Below are 15,634 nucleotides of genomic sequence, written 5' to 3'. Positions count from 1 at the left end.
GCAAAAATAGTTTTTTATACTTGCGCATTGTTTTGTTACTGAGAGATTTTTATATATTTTTTTACTAGCAAATTGCTTTTCTACTTGAAGAAAAAACATTCTTACCTGTGAAATCGTGGCCGTGAATAAAAACATTTTTGTGTGTTTGTGGCGTTTTGGCAGTATTTTCACTCCATATCAGTGTGAGTCAGCATCGGCTGTCGCGGCAGCAAAGACGGAGAAAAGTACCGTTAGTAGTGAGTACTCATAATGTCCTTAATGAAAGACTTTAGTGGGTAGCAAAGCAGCTGGCCCTCAGGTGCAACGAGAAAAAAGAAACGGTTTCAAAACATTTCTTCTGTTTGGTGTCCACGTTTATGTTCTGTGTCTTTCATCCATTTCATGTGTTTGTGTTGCGCTGTACCTTGATTTCAGAGGCTGAGAGTTTGTCTGTGTCCCTGCCAGCCTCCTGGGAGTCCTGGTTCTTTCTGTTGAGGAAGACCGCAGCCACTTGGTTGTGCTTCAGGAAGGACAGCAGAATCAGCCTGTCGCTCAGCACCGCTGCCAAAATAAAGACACACAATTCTCACTGAACGTCATGGCGGAACGCTATACCGTTTCCATTTGAGGGCCGTAGCTCCATTTTTATTTGCCCGCGACACATTCCAAAAACAAAATATAATAATAATGTCCCGAAATTCAACATTACACAAAAAAAAACCAGGACCAATCCATCCATCCATCCATCCATCTTCTTCCGCTTATCCGAGGTCGGGTCGCGGGGGCAGTATTGCGTGCACGACATAGATGTTTTTTCAACTTTATTTTGTAATTAATGATTGCAGCTGTTCACATTCACTCACAATCACGCACACGCATACGTCCACACGGAAGTAATACAAATAACGATTTTCAAAACAAAAGCAGCACCGTTGTATTGCACACTCGACATAGATACTTTTTTAAATGTATTTTGTAATTTATAATTGGCCTCACGCGGGCCGGACAGGGACGCACAAAGGGCCGGATGCGGCCCGCGGGCCGCAGAATGCCCAGGTCTGCTCTAAGGGATAGCCCCGCCACCCGGCGGAGGAAACTCATTTCGGCCGCCTGTACCCGTGATCTTGTCCTTTCGGTCATGACCCAAAGCTCATGACCATAGGTGAGGATGGGAACGTAGATCTAACGGTAAATTGAGAGCTTTGCCTTCCGGCTCAGCTCCTTCTTCACCACAACGGACCGATACAGCGTCCGCATTACTGAAGACGCCGCACCGATCCGCCTGTCGATCTCACGATCCACTTTTCCCTCACTTGTGAACAAGACTCCTAGGTACTTGAACTCCTCCACTTGGGGCAGGGTCTCCTCCCCAACCCGGAGATGCCACTCCACCCTTTTCCGGGCAAGAACCATGGAAACAGGACCAAATCCCCCCCAAAATGCCCATCCATCCATTTTCTACCGCTTGTCCCTTTTGAGGTTACGGGGGGTGCTGGAGCCTATCTCAGCTGCATTCGGGCGAAAGGCGGGGTACACCCTGGACAAGTCGCCACTTCTTCGCAGGGTCAACACAGATAGACAGACAACATTCACACTCACATTCACACATTAGGGCCAATTTAGTGTTGCCAATCAACCTATCCCCAGGTGCATGTCTTTGGAGGTGGGAGGAAGCCGGAGTACCCGGAGGGAATCCACGCAGTCACGGGGAGAACATGGAAACTCCACACAAAAAGATCCCGAGCCAGGGATTGAACTCAGGACTACACAGGACCTTCGTATTGTGAGGCACATGCACTAACCCCTGTGCCACCGTGCTGCCCCCCCCAAAAAAATGGGATCTGAAAACCAAAATGGCCGACTTGTGCGATTTTATTGTGTTCTGTGGGTCCTCTCATGACATGGTATGTTTTCGAGTGCGCTTAAAGCCTTCATTGGCGTTTTAGTTGTCGGTATAATAACAATGTTAGTACCGTATTTTCCGCACTATAAGGCGCACCTAAAAACCTCCAATTTTGTCAAAAGCTGACAGTGCGCCTTATAATCCTGTGCGCCTTATATATGGACCAATATTGAGCCTCCAACAGGTAAAAGCTTCAATCAATCAATCAATCGCAACTACGGTAAGCAGCCGCCGACTTCATTTTCCCCCGTCTTCATTTCCCCCGTAGAAGAAGAAGCGCGCGGTGCATGCTGGGATATATGACTGTGCGAGGCGTGCAGTTTCATTTCCATTTGTTTGTTTATGTAAAGACCCCAAAATGGCTCCTATTAAGAGACACGCTTACGACGCAGAGTTTAAACTTAAGACGATCAGTCACGCAGTAGAACACGGGAATAGAGCAGCAGCGACACTGACTCCATTAATGATGACTTCGACGAGACGGAGCCGGGCATGTTGGATGCCGTCGCCCAACTGTTTGATTCGGATACTGAAGAAGAAGAAATCGAGGGATTCGTGGATGAGGAATAACTTCATAAAGTGAGCTTTACATGTTTATTTTGTGTGTTGTGTTGTGTGACATTAACGTTTGAGCAACGTTGAGTTATTGATAGATTGTTATTGCTCTGCGTCTATTCTGTGCGCCTTATAATGCGGTGCGCCTTATATATGAACAAAGTTTTAAAATATGCCATTCATTGAAGGTGCGCCTTATAATCCAGTGCGCCTTATAGTGCGGAAAATACGGTAAATATTAGGGATAGGGTGCAGTATCCGGTACTTTTTGGGCACCGACCGAATCCCGCCAGTTCAACTAGGCACCGATTCACGTAAAATCCAACAGTACCATGCTTATTAACTAGAGATGTCCGATAATATCGGCACGCTGATAAATGCTTTAAAATGTAATATCGGAAATTATCGGTATCAGTTTCAACCTCCCGATTTTCCCGGGAGACTCCCGAATTTCAGTGCCCCTCCCAAAAATCTCCCGGGGCAACCATTCTCCCGAACTCACCCAGACAACATTATTGGGGGCGTGCCTTAAAGGCACTGCCTTTAGCGTCCTCTACAACCTGTCGTCACGTCCGCTTTGCCTCCATACAAACAGCGTGACGGCCCAGTCACATAAAATGTGCGGCTTTTACACACACATGAGTGAATGCAACGCATACTTGATCAACAGCCATACAGGTCACACTGAGGGTGCCGTATACACAACTTTAACACTGTTACAAATATGCGCCACACTGTGAACCCACACCAAACAAGAATGACAAACACATTTCGGGAGAACATTCGCACCGTAACACAACATAAACACAACAGAACAAATACCCAGAACCCCTTGCAGCACCAACTCTTCCGGGACGCTACAATATACACCCCCGCTACCACCAAACCCCGCCCACCTCAAAAACTTAGACAGAAGTTATCATAATCCGCTCATTTTTAGATGTTCCAATAAAAATTTAAATAAAAAGATTTTATTATTAAAAACAATCAATATTTATCAACACAAAAGTACCGAAAATTGGTACCGTCGAGTACCGGTATTGATTTCCAGATACTAGGAATTGGTACCGTATCGGTTCAAATGTGAACTGTCGCCATCCCTAGTAAATAATGTATATAATGATAGGAAGAAATGTAATAAGCAGGGGATTGCTCTATTATGCAAAACCAACTTTTCTGACCTAGTACAGTTTTTTATCTGCGTTAGTCCAGAAAATGTAAAATCAAACCATGGAGGCATGGCAGAGATATTTATAAATCAATCTTGCCTTCCATCATACGTCTTCCAAACAAACCCGTTTGGAATTTGCTCGATTTGTGATGTTTTTTTGACGTCAGCGGATTATCCATATACGGTAGAAATTTACCCAAAGTGCTTTGCGCCAGTCGGCCATTGTAGTCAATAATCTCTGTTGTGGGGCAGACTGTCTCGTACATGCACATTCATCCTCCGCTGTTGCAATTTCTAATTCAAAGTAGCGTATAGTTCTAACTTATATTTGTCAGTACACTTTATATGGAAGCGCTAAAAACTACAGCATGGCACATCCTGATGAGACGGTCAGAAAGCGACTTGAAGATAGTCGGTAAAACATAACATAAGAACCACCATTACTGGTTATGTAGACCATTGTTTTTCAACCACTGTGCACACTAGTGTGCCGTGAGATACAGTCTGGTGTGCCGTGGAAGATTGTCTAATTTCACCTATTTGGGTTAAAAATATTTTTTGCCAACCCAAAAGTCTGCAAATTATGTGTTGTTGTTGAGTGTCGGTGTTGTCTAGAGCTCGGCAGAGTAAGTAGGTGGCAGCCGGTGCTAATTGCTTTGTAGACGTCGGAAACAGCGGGAGGCAGTGTTCAGGTAAAATTGTGGCTAATGCTTAAACCAAAAATAAACAAAAGGTGAGTGCCCCTAAGAAAAGGCATTGAAGCTTAGGGAAGGCTATGCAGAACGAAACTAAAACTGAACTGGCTACAAAGTAAACAAAAACAAAATGCTGGACGACAGCAAAGACTTACTGCGGAGCAAAGACGGCGTCCACAGTGTACAACCGAACATGACGTGACAATCGACAATGTCCCCACAAAGAAGGATAAAAACAACTGAAATATTCTTGATTGCTAAAACAAAGTAGATGCGGGAAATATCGTTCAAAGGAAGACATGAAACTGCTACAGGAAAATACCAAAAAAAGAGAAAAAGCCACCAAAATAGGAGCGCAAGACAAGAACTAAAACACTACACACAGGAAAACAGCAAAAAAGTCCAAATAAGTCACGGCGTGATGTGACAGGTGGTGACAGTACACCTACTTTGAGAGAAGAGATATATCGATGCATGCTTGGTTATGGTTCAAAGTCATATTCAACAATTGCGACAACTTTTTATTGTCAACTGAGTTTTGTTTTTTAACGATTTCTGCTGGTGGTGTGCCTACGGATTTTTTCAACTGAAAAAATGTGCCGTGGCTCAAAAAAGGTTGACAAACACTGATGTAGACCACAAGGAAGTGTTTTAAATGTAGAAAAAAAAAACAGAATGAATGTTTACTTCAGAGCGCAGTTAACATCAATAAAAATAAAATCATTATGAGAATGATCATGAATTATGTAATTTGCTTTGCTTATAACACAAAGCTAAAATGTAGATGTTTTGTTGAAATATTGGAATATTTTCACCTACATTGTATTGGTTTTAGTATATTTCATATACAAAATGTATCAAAGTGGCCCCCGCATCTTTCAATTTTTCTGAGCGTGGTCCTTGCTGGATAAAGTTGGGAGACCTCTGCTGTGGATGTACAGTATGTGCTGTTTAAACCAAAGCATGGGGACATGTAGACAAGCGAAAAAAGTAAGCACAACATGGAGTCGTTTCCCCTCTTTGCAACTAAAACAGCTTCTATGCGTCTGTGGAGACGTTCTACAAGATTTTGAAGTGTGTCTGCAGGACTTTTTGTCCATTTGTGAGGTCAGAGGTCGCTAATTTTGGACACGGGACGTGAGTCTCATGGCTCCGCTCCAGTCCCTGTTGAACTTCTTCCACAGCAAACTCTTTCAAGCGTGCTGTTATGGAGCCTGCTTGGTGCTCCGGGGACAGAAAAGGGCATTCCCACACGAGTTCCCAAGCATAAAATTTCCCAAATGTCTTGCTAGGATGAAGGAATAGGACTGAAGGGTGAGTAAAGGTAATTAAGAGCGGTGTTCATTTTGTTGACTAATCATTTTCGTCCAACTTATCGTCAACAACCTATTTGGCCGTGAGGAAAATAAAGCGATAAAAAATAAAAACCAATGTACGTTGACAAAGACGATAACAAAATTAATGAATAAAAACGAGAAGAAAATGTTGACAGAAAAAAAATCTAATTATATCTAATTTGGGGTTGTAGCTGGGTGGGACAAGTTGGGAATATCCAATCACAGCTCTTTAACAGCGAACGAGAGCCAATCACATGCTTTTCTTTGTGAGATAAGGAAGTTATATATATTACCGCCTAAAGAAAAATGCTTGGATGTAAAATGTTCCACATGGTAATATGTGCATGTGAGAAAGTGAAGAGGACACATTTCATTTTTGACACTATATGATGCCATCAGCAGGCGAGTCATGGTGACATCTACACAACTCTAATTCAAAGCTAATTCTAACGTTATTTAGAAAAGTAATGTTCTCTGTCTCAAGGCATGGTTTATTTCATAGTAAATGTAAAAGCATGACAACTTTTAATGTGGCCCAACGCGCTTATATTACGCGTAGCAAAAAAAGGAAGTGGATGCAGTTTCCTATTTATTTATTTGAGATGGACATTTATTAAAATATTAAAGGCTACAGCCCCCCCCTCCCCCCTCCCCCGACCCTGAGAGGGACAAGCAGTAGAAAATGGAGGGATGAAATGTTGTCCCACCACATACAGTATGTGTACATTCTGCTTCCCATTCTCCCGCGCTCAAAAACAAATTATAACGAAGGCATGTATCGTAACTAGAGATGTCCGATAATTGCTTTTTTGCCGATATCCGATATTGTCCAACTCTCAATTACCGATTCCGATATCAACCGATACCGATACATACAGTCGTGGAATTAACACATTATTATGCCTAATTTTGTTGTGATGCCCCGCTGGATGCATTAAACAATGTAACAAGGTTTTCCTAAATAAATCAACTCAAGTTATGGAAAAAAATGCCAACATGGCACTGCCATATTTATTATTGAAGTCACAAAGTGCATTATTTTTTGAAACATGCCTCAAAACAGCAGCTTGGAATTTGGGACATGCTCTCCCTGAGAGAGCATGAGGAGGTTGAGGTGGGCGGGGTTGAGGTGAGGCGGGAGGATAGCGGGGGGTGTATATTGTAGCGTCCCGGAACAGTTAGTGCTGCAAGGGGCTCTGGGTATTTGTTCTGTTGTGTTTATGTTGTGTTACGGTGCGGATGTTCTCCCGAAATGTGTTTGTCATTCTTGTTTGGTGTGGGTTCACAGTGTGGCGCATATTTGTAACAGTGTTAAAGTTGTTTATACGTCCACCCTCAGTGTGACCTGTATGGCTTTTGACCAAGTATGCCTTGCATTCACTTGTGTGTGTGAAAAGCCGTAGGTATTATGTCATTGGGCTGGCACGCAAAGGCAGTGCCTTTAAGGTTTATTGGCGCTCTGTCCCAAAGGCAGTGCCTTTAAGGTTTATTGGCGTTCTGTACTTCTCCCTACGTCCGTGTACCACTCCGTACAGCGGCGTTTTAAAAAGTCATGAATTTTACTTTTTGAAACAGATACCGATAATTTCCGATATTACATTTTAAAGCATTTATCGGCCGATAATATCGGACATCTCTATAACTAAGGCATGTATCGTAACTCTGTTTCACAACGCACATACATACCTGCTCTGCCAGAGACCTCACATAAAAAAATAGAAAAAGGGCCAAAACATATTTATTGGCATTGACGTGTGGAGCATAAAAGGACTAATTATACTTGTATAGCGCTTTTCTACCTTCAAGGTACTCAAAGCGCTTTGACACCATTTCCGCATTCACCCAATTACATCATTCTTGACCATAAAATCATATACATTTTGTGTTCAATGCTTTGCAGGTAGTCTAAATAAAGGCACTTTCAAATGAAATTTTTTACACTTTATATTTTAATCGACTAAATTTACTGTCAATTTAGCGGGCTAGAATGTTGTGTCATTTCGTTGAATAGAACCAGACAAAATTTAGATCAATTTAGATCAGGGGTATCTAACGGACAATTGCCAAGTACAAAAATGAACTGAATTATTTGAATGATCCGTGTACGTACTCACATTGCATTAGTCATAGTATACAAAATGTGGATTGTCACGTTCATGCCTTGATTGCCAAATATGTTGCTGGTAATGTAACTTGTGACATTTCGACCCAAACCAATGTTTTTTGATCATCTGTACATTGTCGTGTTGTACACATTTCTTGGGCGCACATAAATATGCTGAAATAATATGTATCCCTTTCTATTTTCATGTGTGATTAATGAAATCAGTCCAAATTCACAAGTTTTGTTGTAGCTGATGCTACATACACTACCGTTCAAAAGTTTGGGGTCAAATTGAAATGTCCTTATTTTTGAAGGAAAAGCACTGTACTTTTCAATGAAGATAACTTTAAACTAGTCTTAACTTTAAAGAAGTACACTCTATCCATTGCTAATGTGGTAAATGACTATTCTAGATGCAAATGTCTGGTTTTTGGTGCAATATCTACATAGGTGTATAGAGGCCCATTTCCAGCAACTATAACTCCAGTGTTCTAATGGTACAATGTGTTTGCTCATTGGCTCAGAAGGCTAATTGATGATTAGAAAACCCTTGTGCAATCATGTTCACACATCTGAAAACAGTTTAGCTCGTTACAGAAGCTAAAAAACTGACCTTCCTTTGAGCAGATTGAGTTTCTGGAGCATCACATTTGTGGGGTCAATTAAACGCTCAAAATTGCCAGAAAATGAGAACTTTCATCTGAAACTCGACAGTCTATTCTTGTTCTTAGAAATGAAGGCTATTCCACAAAATTGTTTGGGTGACCCCAAACTTTTGAACGGTAGTGTATGTACAGAATAAACCAGTACATCAGTTGAGGAAATTACAATAATGACATCCTGTAATATGATTTTGATATTATTATTCACTTCATCTTCTGATAGATTAAAAATTAACACCAATGGGATTAAAAATTAACACCGATCTGATAGATTAAAAAATAATCCAGTAAATGTTTCAAAAATGTTTGAAAAGGTAGCACATCCCAAAATTAAGACTAGTAGGACAAAATACTCACATTTCTCTTGATTTATTGCTCACATCAAAAAAGAGGAACGCTTACGCGTTTCGGCACGTGGCCTTCGTCAGAGCGTTCTGACGAAGGCCACGTGCCGAAACGCGTAAGCGTTCCTCTTTTTTGATGTGAGCAATAAATCAAGAGAAATGTGAGTATTTTGTCCTACTAGTCTTAATTTTGGGATGTGCTACCTTTTCAAACATTTTTGAAACATTTACTGGATTACTTTTTTTTTTTTTTTTGGGTTTGGCACTCCATCTTGAATCACATTGAGAAGCGCAATCTCCTTTTTGAACCAGATTAAAAAATAACACTCAATTCCACCTACTTGACTGATGAACATTTCACATCATTTATTCAGAAAGTATAAATAACGACAAATGAAGATAGAATACTATTAACTGCAACATGTAAGTGTCAAAAAAACAACAACATTATGATTTTTAAATTTTCAGAGTGTACTTGGTCTATTTATAAACAAAGAAAACAATCTGAAGTTGTCCGGCCCACTTGGGAATAGATTTTCCTCTAAGTTTGACGCCCCTGCCTTAGATAAATACAATTTGACTAAAACTAAAATATATTTGTGTCAAAAGACTTTAAGTAAAACTAAATTAAAAACTGCTGTCAAAATTAACACTGGTTAGCAGGCTACCTAATCAATTAAAGGAGTCCCACTACTTTTGTGCATACCGCAGCATTCAACATGAACCGCTTTGCCTCTTCCCTATTTGTATTCCTGGCTCCCTTCCTACTTTGTGTCCCCTTCCCAACTTGTGTTCATCCTCCCTCCCCGTTTTGCTCAGTCTTCTGCAAGCTCGGAGGCCTTTTTTTTCCTTCTTTTTCTGTGAGGCAAAACACGCACGGTCCTGTTCAACTCTTCAGGAGCCGCATGGAAACACTGATTAGCAATTAAGCGCCCCCCCCACCCACCCTATCCCCCTTCAAATTAATCTGTTTATGAAACCAATTAAACGGAAAAGAAGGGAGTGGGTTTGTAACACATGTCTCTCAGATATGCTGCTTTGAGTTGAATGAGTAAGGCTGCACCCCAAGATTTGGAAATCTAACCGACAATTAACCACGGTGTGTGTGTGTGTGTGCGTGTGTGTGTGTATATATATACATGCAAGGGTATTGCTATAATTACACTTCAAATAAATCGGCTGCGTGGAGATTCTAATTTAACATGCAAATAATTAAAGGGGAAAAAAATGGGAGGAATGCTTCAAAATGTAGAAAATGGAACAACATAAATCAGGTCAGTGAAGATGCTGTCTGTCCCGATGCTGAAGTTGGATTAGGAAGCATTTGTCAGAATGGGTTCAAGGCTTAAAAAGCATCAGGAAATACAGTTATGAGCCATGCACTGGCTTTTAGACACAACATTTAATGCAATACTAAGCATCTTTGTGATAGATTAAAGGCAAATCAAGTTAAAGGCAGTTTAGTATTGATCTCTATGGGTGTCTATAAACGGGATTAGGATTAATCCCATTCATTCCCAAATGAAGGAGAGGATATGAGACCGGTCTGTGGCCCAATGTGGGACCAGGTGGCTGATTTGGTATTAGAGTCCAGACCATGCTGATCCCCACCATACACACACACACACACGCACACACGCACGCACACACACACACACGCACACAGATACGAATGCAGCCATGTTTGATATATGCTAAAAACAACAACACATATACGGTGCATGTATTCACACCCACAAGCATAACACAAAAACTTTAAGCATGTTCAAGCAATGTACGCGCTACCGCCACATGCACACAGGCAGAAAACGCACCCCCGCCCTTCCCAAATCCATTTAATGCCATCTCCTCAGCAGCATGTTGACATAAGAGGCCAATGGGCTTAACTAAAGCACATTTAAAATACGAGTAAATGAAACGGGCTATGAAAAATCACTTAAAGATGCTTAATCAGGGAGCATATGTGCAGCTCGGCCAAAGGACGCCGCTCCGACTTTGATGGTGTAAACATTTGTAATCGAGCGCGCTCCATGACGCAATGGTGGCAATACAGCGATGCACAAGACGGACAATGCTAAGTTTGAGAAAGGACAGTAATCCGTCTTTGTTCCACGGTCTGCACGGACCGGAGTGTCTCTGCCCGACATTCACTTCGACCAGCGCAGAAGCAAAGACAGGATTATCGTCTGTATTCAAATACTACAAGGGTTTCTTTCCGAACTGTTTCTGCTATCACACCTTTCAACCAAAACACTGCTGGCAAATGATGAACTGCAAGGAGATAAGGTAGAAAATGTATTGAAACTTTAAATGTGGAGCACGGTTCTTTCTTCCAGGACGCTGGCTGTCCTCAGATATGTTTGGATTTACAACCATCATAACTGAAACACTGTAATGCTGGCACCATCATAAAACCTTTATTAACTGTACGGGCAAGTAACTTTTATGCACGGCGAAATGACGTGTGGCATTTAAGGAAGTACTCTTTAAAGTTAGAAACTAGGGATGTAGGCCGATAAATGCTTTAAAATGTAATATCGGAAATTATCGGTATCGGTTTCAAAATGATCGGTATCGGTTTCAAAAAGTAAAATGTATGACTTTTTAAAACGCCGCCGTGTAAACGGACGTAGGGAGAAGTACAGAGCGCCAATAAACCTTAAAGGCACTGCCTTTGCGTGCCGGCCCAGTCACATAATATCTACGGCTTTTTACACACAAGTGAATCCAATGCATACTTGGTCAACAGCCATACAGGTCACACTGAGGGTGACCGTATAAACAACTTTAACACTGTTACAAATATGCGCCGCACTGTGAACCCACACCAAACAAGAATGACAAAACACATTTCGGGAGAACATCCGCACCGTAACACAACTTAAACACAACAGAACAAATACCCAGAACCCCTTGCAGCACTAACTCTTCCGGGACGCTACAATATACACCCCCCCTGACAGCCATAATGCAAATAGTTTTCATAAACACATGCAAAGACACTTAAATGGTGTGTTATCGTTTGTGCTATGGCGCCAACTTTTGGACGAGTTCGCTCACTGCAGGTGCTGCTGGATGAATGTGAATTCTTGCTGTTTAAAGCTTTGAACCGGAAGTAGAAGTGTCGTTGCTTCTTCTAATCGTCCATAGCGTTTCTACTCTTATGGATTCTTCATTCATACACTCCAAGCAACATTTGAACATTTTACAATACAAGTAAAACAGTTCTTACTATTAAACCGTTGCACGTGCGGCGTCTGTAGAAGTGTTTTCATGCATATTTGTACGTGCTATCACAATGTAAAGAAGTTAGAGTGATAAGCTTTAGCTAATATGCTAACATGTTTACAAGTGTCTGTACTAGTATTATTACCTTGCATTCTATTTATATTGTTTAAGTTGAACACATTTTTCAGTAAATTCACCAAAACGTCACCGTGGAGTTATTGAGTCCGTTTAGCTGATCGGAGAGCTAGCCTCCGGAGCTAGTGGGTCCTGTTTTGTTTGATCAGCCGTTTTACTGCCATGTTACAGACAGCGTTTGAAAAGAATGAAAATATTTTTGTGTAAATTACGTGTTTCACAACTTACATATCTTCGGCTTATAGTTTGGTGCCACTAATTTATGGAAAATATTTTCTTTCTAAAATTTAGTGAGTGCGGCTTTAGATTGATAGTACTTTATTGATCCCCGAGGGGAAATTAGATTTTCAGCACAATCCCATTCAAGATCAGACAAACCATTACAGGGAAACAGAAAAAGGATGGCTGACGGGTTTATAGTCTGGGTTAGGGCTGGGCGATATATCGAATATACTCAATATATCGCGGGTTTGTCTCTGTGCGATATAGAAAATGACTATATCGTGATATGCGAGTATACGTTCTCACGCAGTTGCTTTTAGCTGCGGGCATTAGACTTCAGGCTTTTATCACTCTTTGTTGTCTCTCCTTCTCACAGAGACGTAAAACAAGCGCACCTTCTTACATATGTCACATACGTATACGCCCTGGCGTAACGTTAGCTGTGGTGCGAGTGGTAATACGAGAGAAAGAAGGTGTGAATCTGGTAACAAATGCAGGAATAATTAATTCCCAAGAAAAACAGCAGGGGGTACATTGTCTGGCAGTGGTTTGGCTTCAAGCGGGAATATGTCGAACAGACAACCGTAATTTGTCAAATGTGGGGCAAAAAGTAGCATTACTGCTAATATGTAGCATCATTTGAAAAGTCACCCGCTAGAGAATGAGGAGTGCTTGAAACTCTGCATGTCAACATCTCCGTTCGGTGCCACACCAACAAAATGCAGAGGCAACAATTTCCACATCAACACCGTATGAAACAAATAGTCAACAACAGAAGGAGAAAACATCCGCAGGAACCTACCACATAGCGAAGGACATGCACTATTTGATTTCCTATTATGCAGCTCATTTTTATTTGACAGTTATTGAAATATCTTGTGTGACATCATGCACAAAAGTGCACTTTATTTGTTTTAAAGGCCTACTGAAAGCCACTACTACCGACCACGCAGTCTGATAGTTTATATATCAATGATGAAATCTTAACATTGCAACACATGCCAATACGGCCGGGTTAACTTATAAAGTGCAATTTTAAAATTCCCGCCACACTTCCGGTTGAAAAACTCCTTTGGATATGATTTATGCGCATGACGTTACAAAATCCACGGAAGTGGTTGTACCCCATCGGACCCGATACAGAAACCTCTTGTTTTCTTCGACAAAATTCCACAGTATTCTGGACATCTGTGTTGGTGAATCTTTTGCAATTTGTTTAATGAACAATGGAGGCTGCAAAGAAGAACGTTGTAGGTGGGATCGATCGGTGTATTAGCGGCTAAGTACAATACTTACAGCAACACAACAAGGACTACTTACTACGCCTAGCCGATGCTTGCCGCCAAACCCACGGATGAAGTCCTTCGTCGCGCCGTCGATCGCTGGAACAAAGGTGAGCACGGCTGTGGATGGGAAGATGAGGGCTGGCTGGCGTAGGTGGAGCGCTAATGTTTTTATCATAGTTCTGTGAGGTTTCAGGCACAACATCGGTTGCTAAGTTGCTAAATTAGCCTTAGCGTCGTTAGCAACAGCATTGTTAAGCCTTACCAGGCTGAGAATTTTTAACCGTGTAGTTACATGTACATGGTTTAATAGTATTGTTGATCTTCTGTCTATCCTTCCAGTCAGGGATTTATTTCTTTTGTTTCTATCTTCATTTGAGAACGATGCTATCACGTTAGCTCAGTAGCTAAGTGTGTCACCGATGTATTGTCGTGGAGATAAAAGTCATTTTAAATGTCCATTTCGCGTGCTCGACTCTCATTTTCAAGAGGATATAGTATCCGAGGTGGTTTAAAATACAAATCCATGATCCACAATAGAAAAAGGAGAGAGTGTGGAATCCAATGAGCCAGCTTGTACCTAAGTTACGGTCAGAGCGAAAAAAGATACATTCATCACTGCCGCTCTAGTCCTTCACTGTAACGTTCCTCATCTACGAATCTTTCATCCTCGCTCAAATTAATGGGGTAATCGTCGCTTTGTCGCTCCGAATCTCTCTCGCTCCATTGTAAACAACGGGAATTGTGAGGAATATTACCTCCTGTGACGTCACGCTACTTCCGGTACAGGCAAGGCTTTTTTTTTTATCAGCGAGCAAAAGTTGCGAACTTTATCGTCGATTTTCTCTACTAAATCCTTTCAGCAAAAATATGGCAATATCGCGAAATGATCAAGTATGACACATAGAATGGATCTGCTATACCCGTTTAAATAAAAAAAATTCATTCCAGTAGGCCTTTAAACTATTGTAGTGGCGTTCTGTGCAAAAAGTGCACTTTAATTTAGTGTTCTTTTGATATGTCATCTTAGTGACATCATGCACAAAAGTGCACTATTATCTTGTTTTAAAATGTCTCCGACAATCTTGCACTTCTTGTTTTGAAATGACATGAATTTTTGTGCCACTGCTTAATAACTGTTTAATAAATACACTTTTGGTAAATTGACTTAGTTGTGGTTTCCCTCTCTGCATGAAAGTCTAAAATGAGCATATATTACAAGAATGTTTTAATGTAGACACATAGAATCATCATACTGCTGTGATTATATGCATCAAGTGTTCATTCAAGGCTAAGGCAAAATATCGAGATATATATTGTGTATCGTGACATGGCCTAAAAATATTGAGATATTAAAAAAAGGCCATATCGCCCAGCCCTAGTCTGGGTAATATGTCACAGGCTGTGCAAGGCCTTTAAATGCACTGGTAATGGACAAGTCACACATTGCAACATGAGAGCAAACGGTTTCTCTAATTGTACACCTTGCAAAAATGTACTGCAGAGTCTTTCCGCTCTGGCCTCCTCTGATTGTCTAAGCAGGCTAATTTAACAGAGTGACAGATGTGAGAACAGCTTCTAACGGGCACACACCTACACAATCCCCCCTTGAACCCACCCTCGCACAACCATTACTCTAATAATTAGTGCCTCTGAGGCTTTGAATGGAGCACAGCGGGAGGCAACGCGCTGTAAGCGTACCTGTGGGCACGTGTGCGTACATGTGTTCTGCGCGTGCATGCTACTTGAAGTGAGGCAGCACCAACAAACAGTTGTCAGTCTTCGCAAAAAAATAAAAATGAATGAATGAATGTGTGTGGCTTTAATTACATATGTACTTGTGTGAGAACAAATGTGTGGGTGTGCTACTGGGGCTTTATCGGGTGTCTTGAGACGTCACACGGAAGCAAGGAGGGCGATGTTATGAACAAATAATTGATACAGAAAGAAAGAAATAATTAGCAGATTTGGGCCGGTGCTAATTCTCTCCTGCCAGGTCTGCCGAGCGAGGGTAGC

At 41.4% G+C, this 15,634-nt stretch overlaps 1 protein-coding gene across 6 annotated transcripts in view; it reads right to left on the bottom strand.

Moving 5' to 3' along the window:
• The window catches only part of wdpcp (WD repeat containing planar cell polarity effector), a 189,447-nt gene that overhangs the window by 104,153 nt on the left and 69,660 nt on the right, over positions 1–15,634 (bottom strand). For all 6 annotated transcript variants that reach the window (XR_009827347.1, XR_009827348.1, XR_009827350.1 and 3 more), the window contains one exon: positions 404–540. Coding sequence is in view for 1 of the 6 variants with exons in the window: in XM_062059490.1 (XP_061915474.1) it covers positions 404–540 (137 nt within the window). In the remaining 5 variants the exon portion in view is untranslated. The remainder of the gene's footprint in view (positions 1–403; positions 541–15,634) is intronic.

Source organism: Entelurus aequoreus, linkage group LG09 (genome assembly GCF_033978785.1).
Source record: "Entelurus aequoreus isolate RoL-2023_Sb linkage group LG09, RoL_Eaeq_v1.1, whole genome shotgun sequence".
Lineage (NCBI taxonomy): Eukaryota > Metazoa > Chordata > Actinopteri > Syngnathiformes > Syngnathidae > Entelurus > Entelurus aequoreus.
This window is presented reverse-complemented; position numbering and strand designations above follow the sequence as displayed.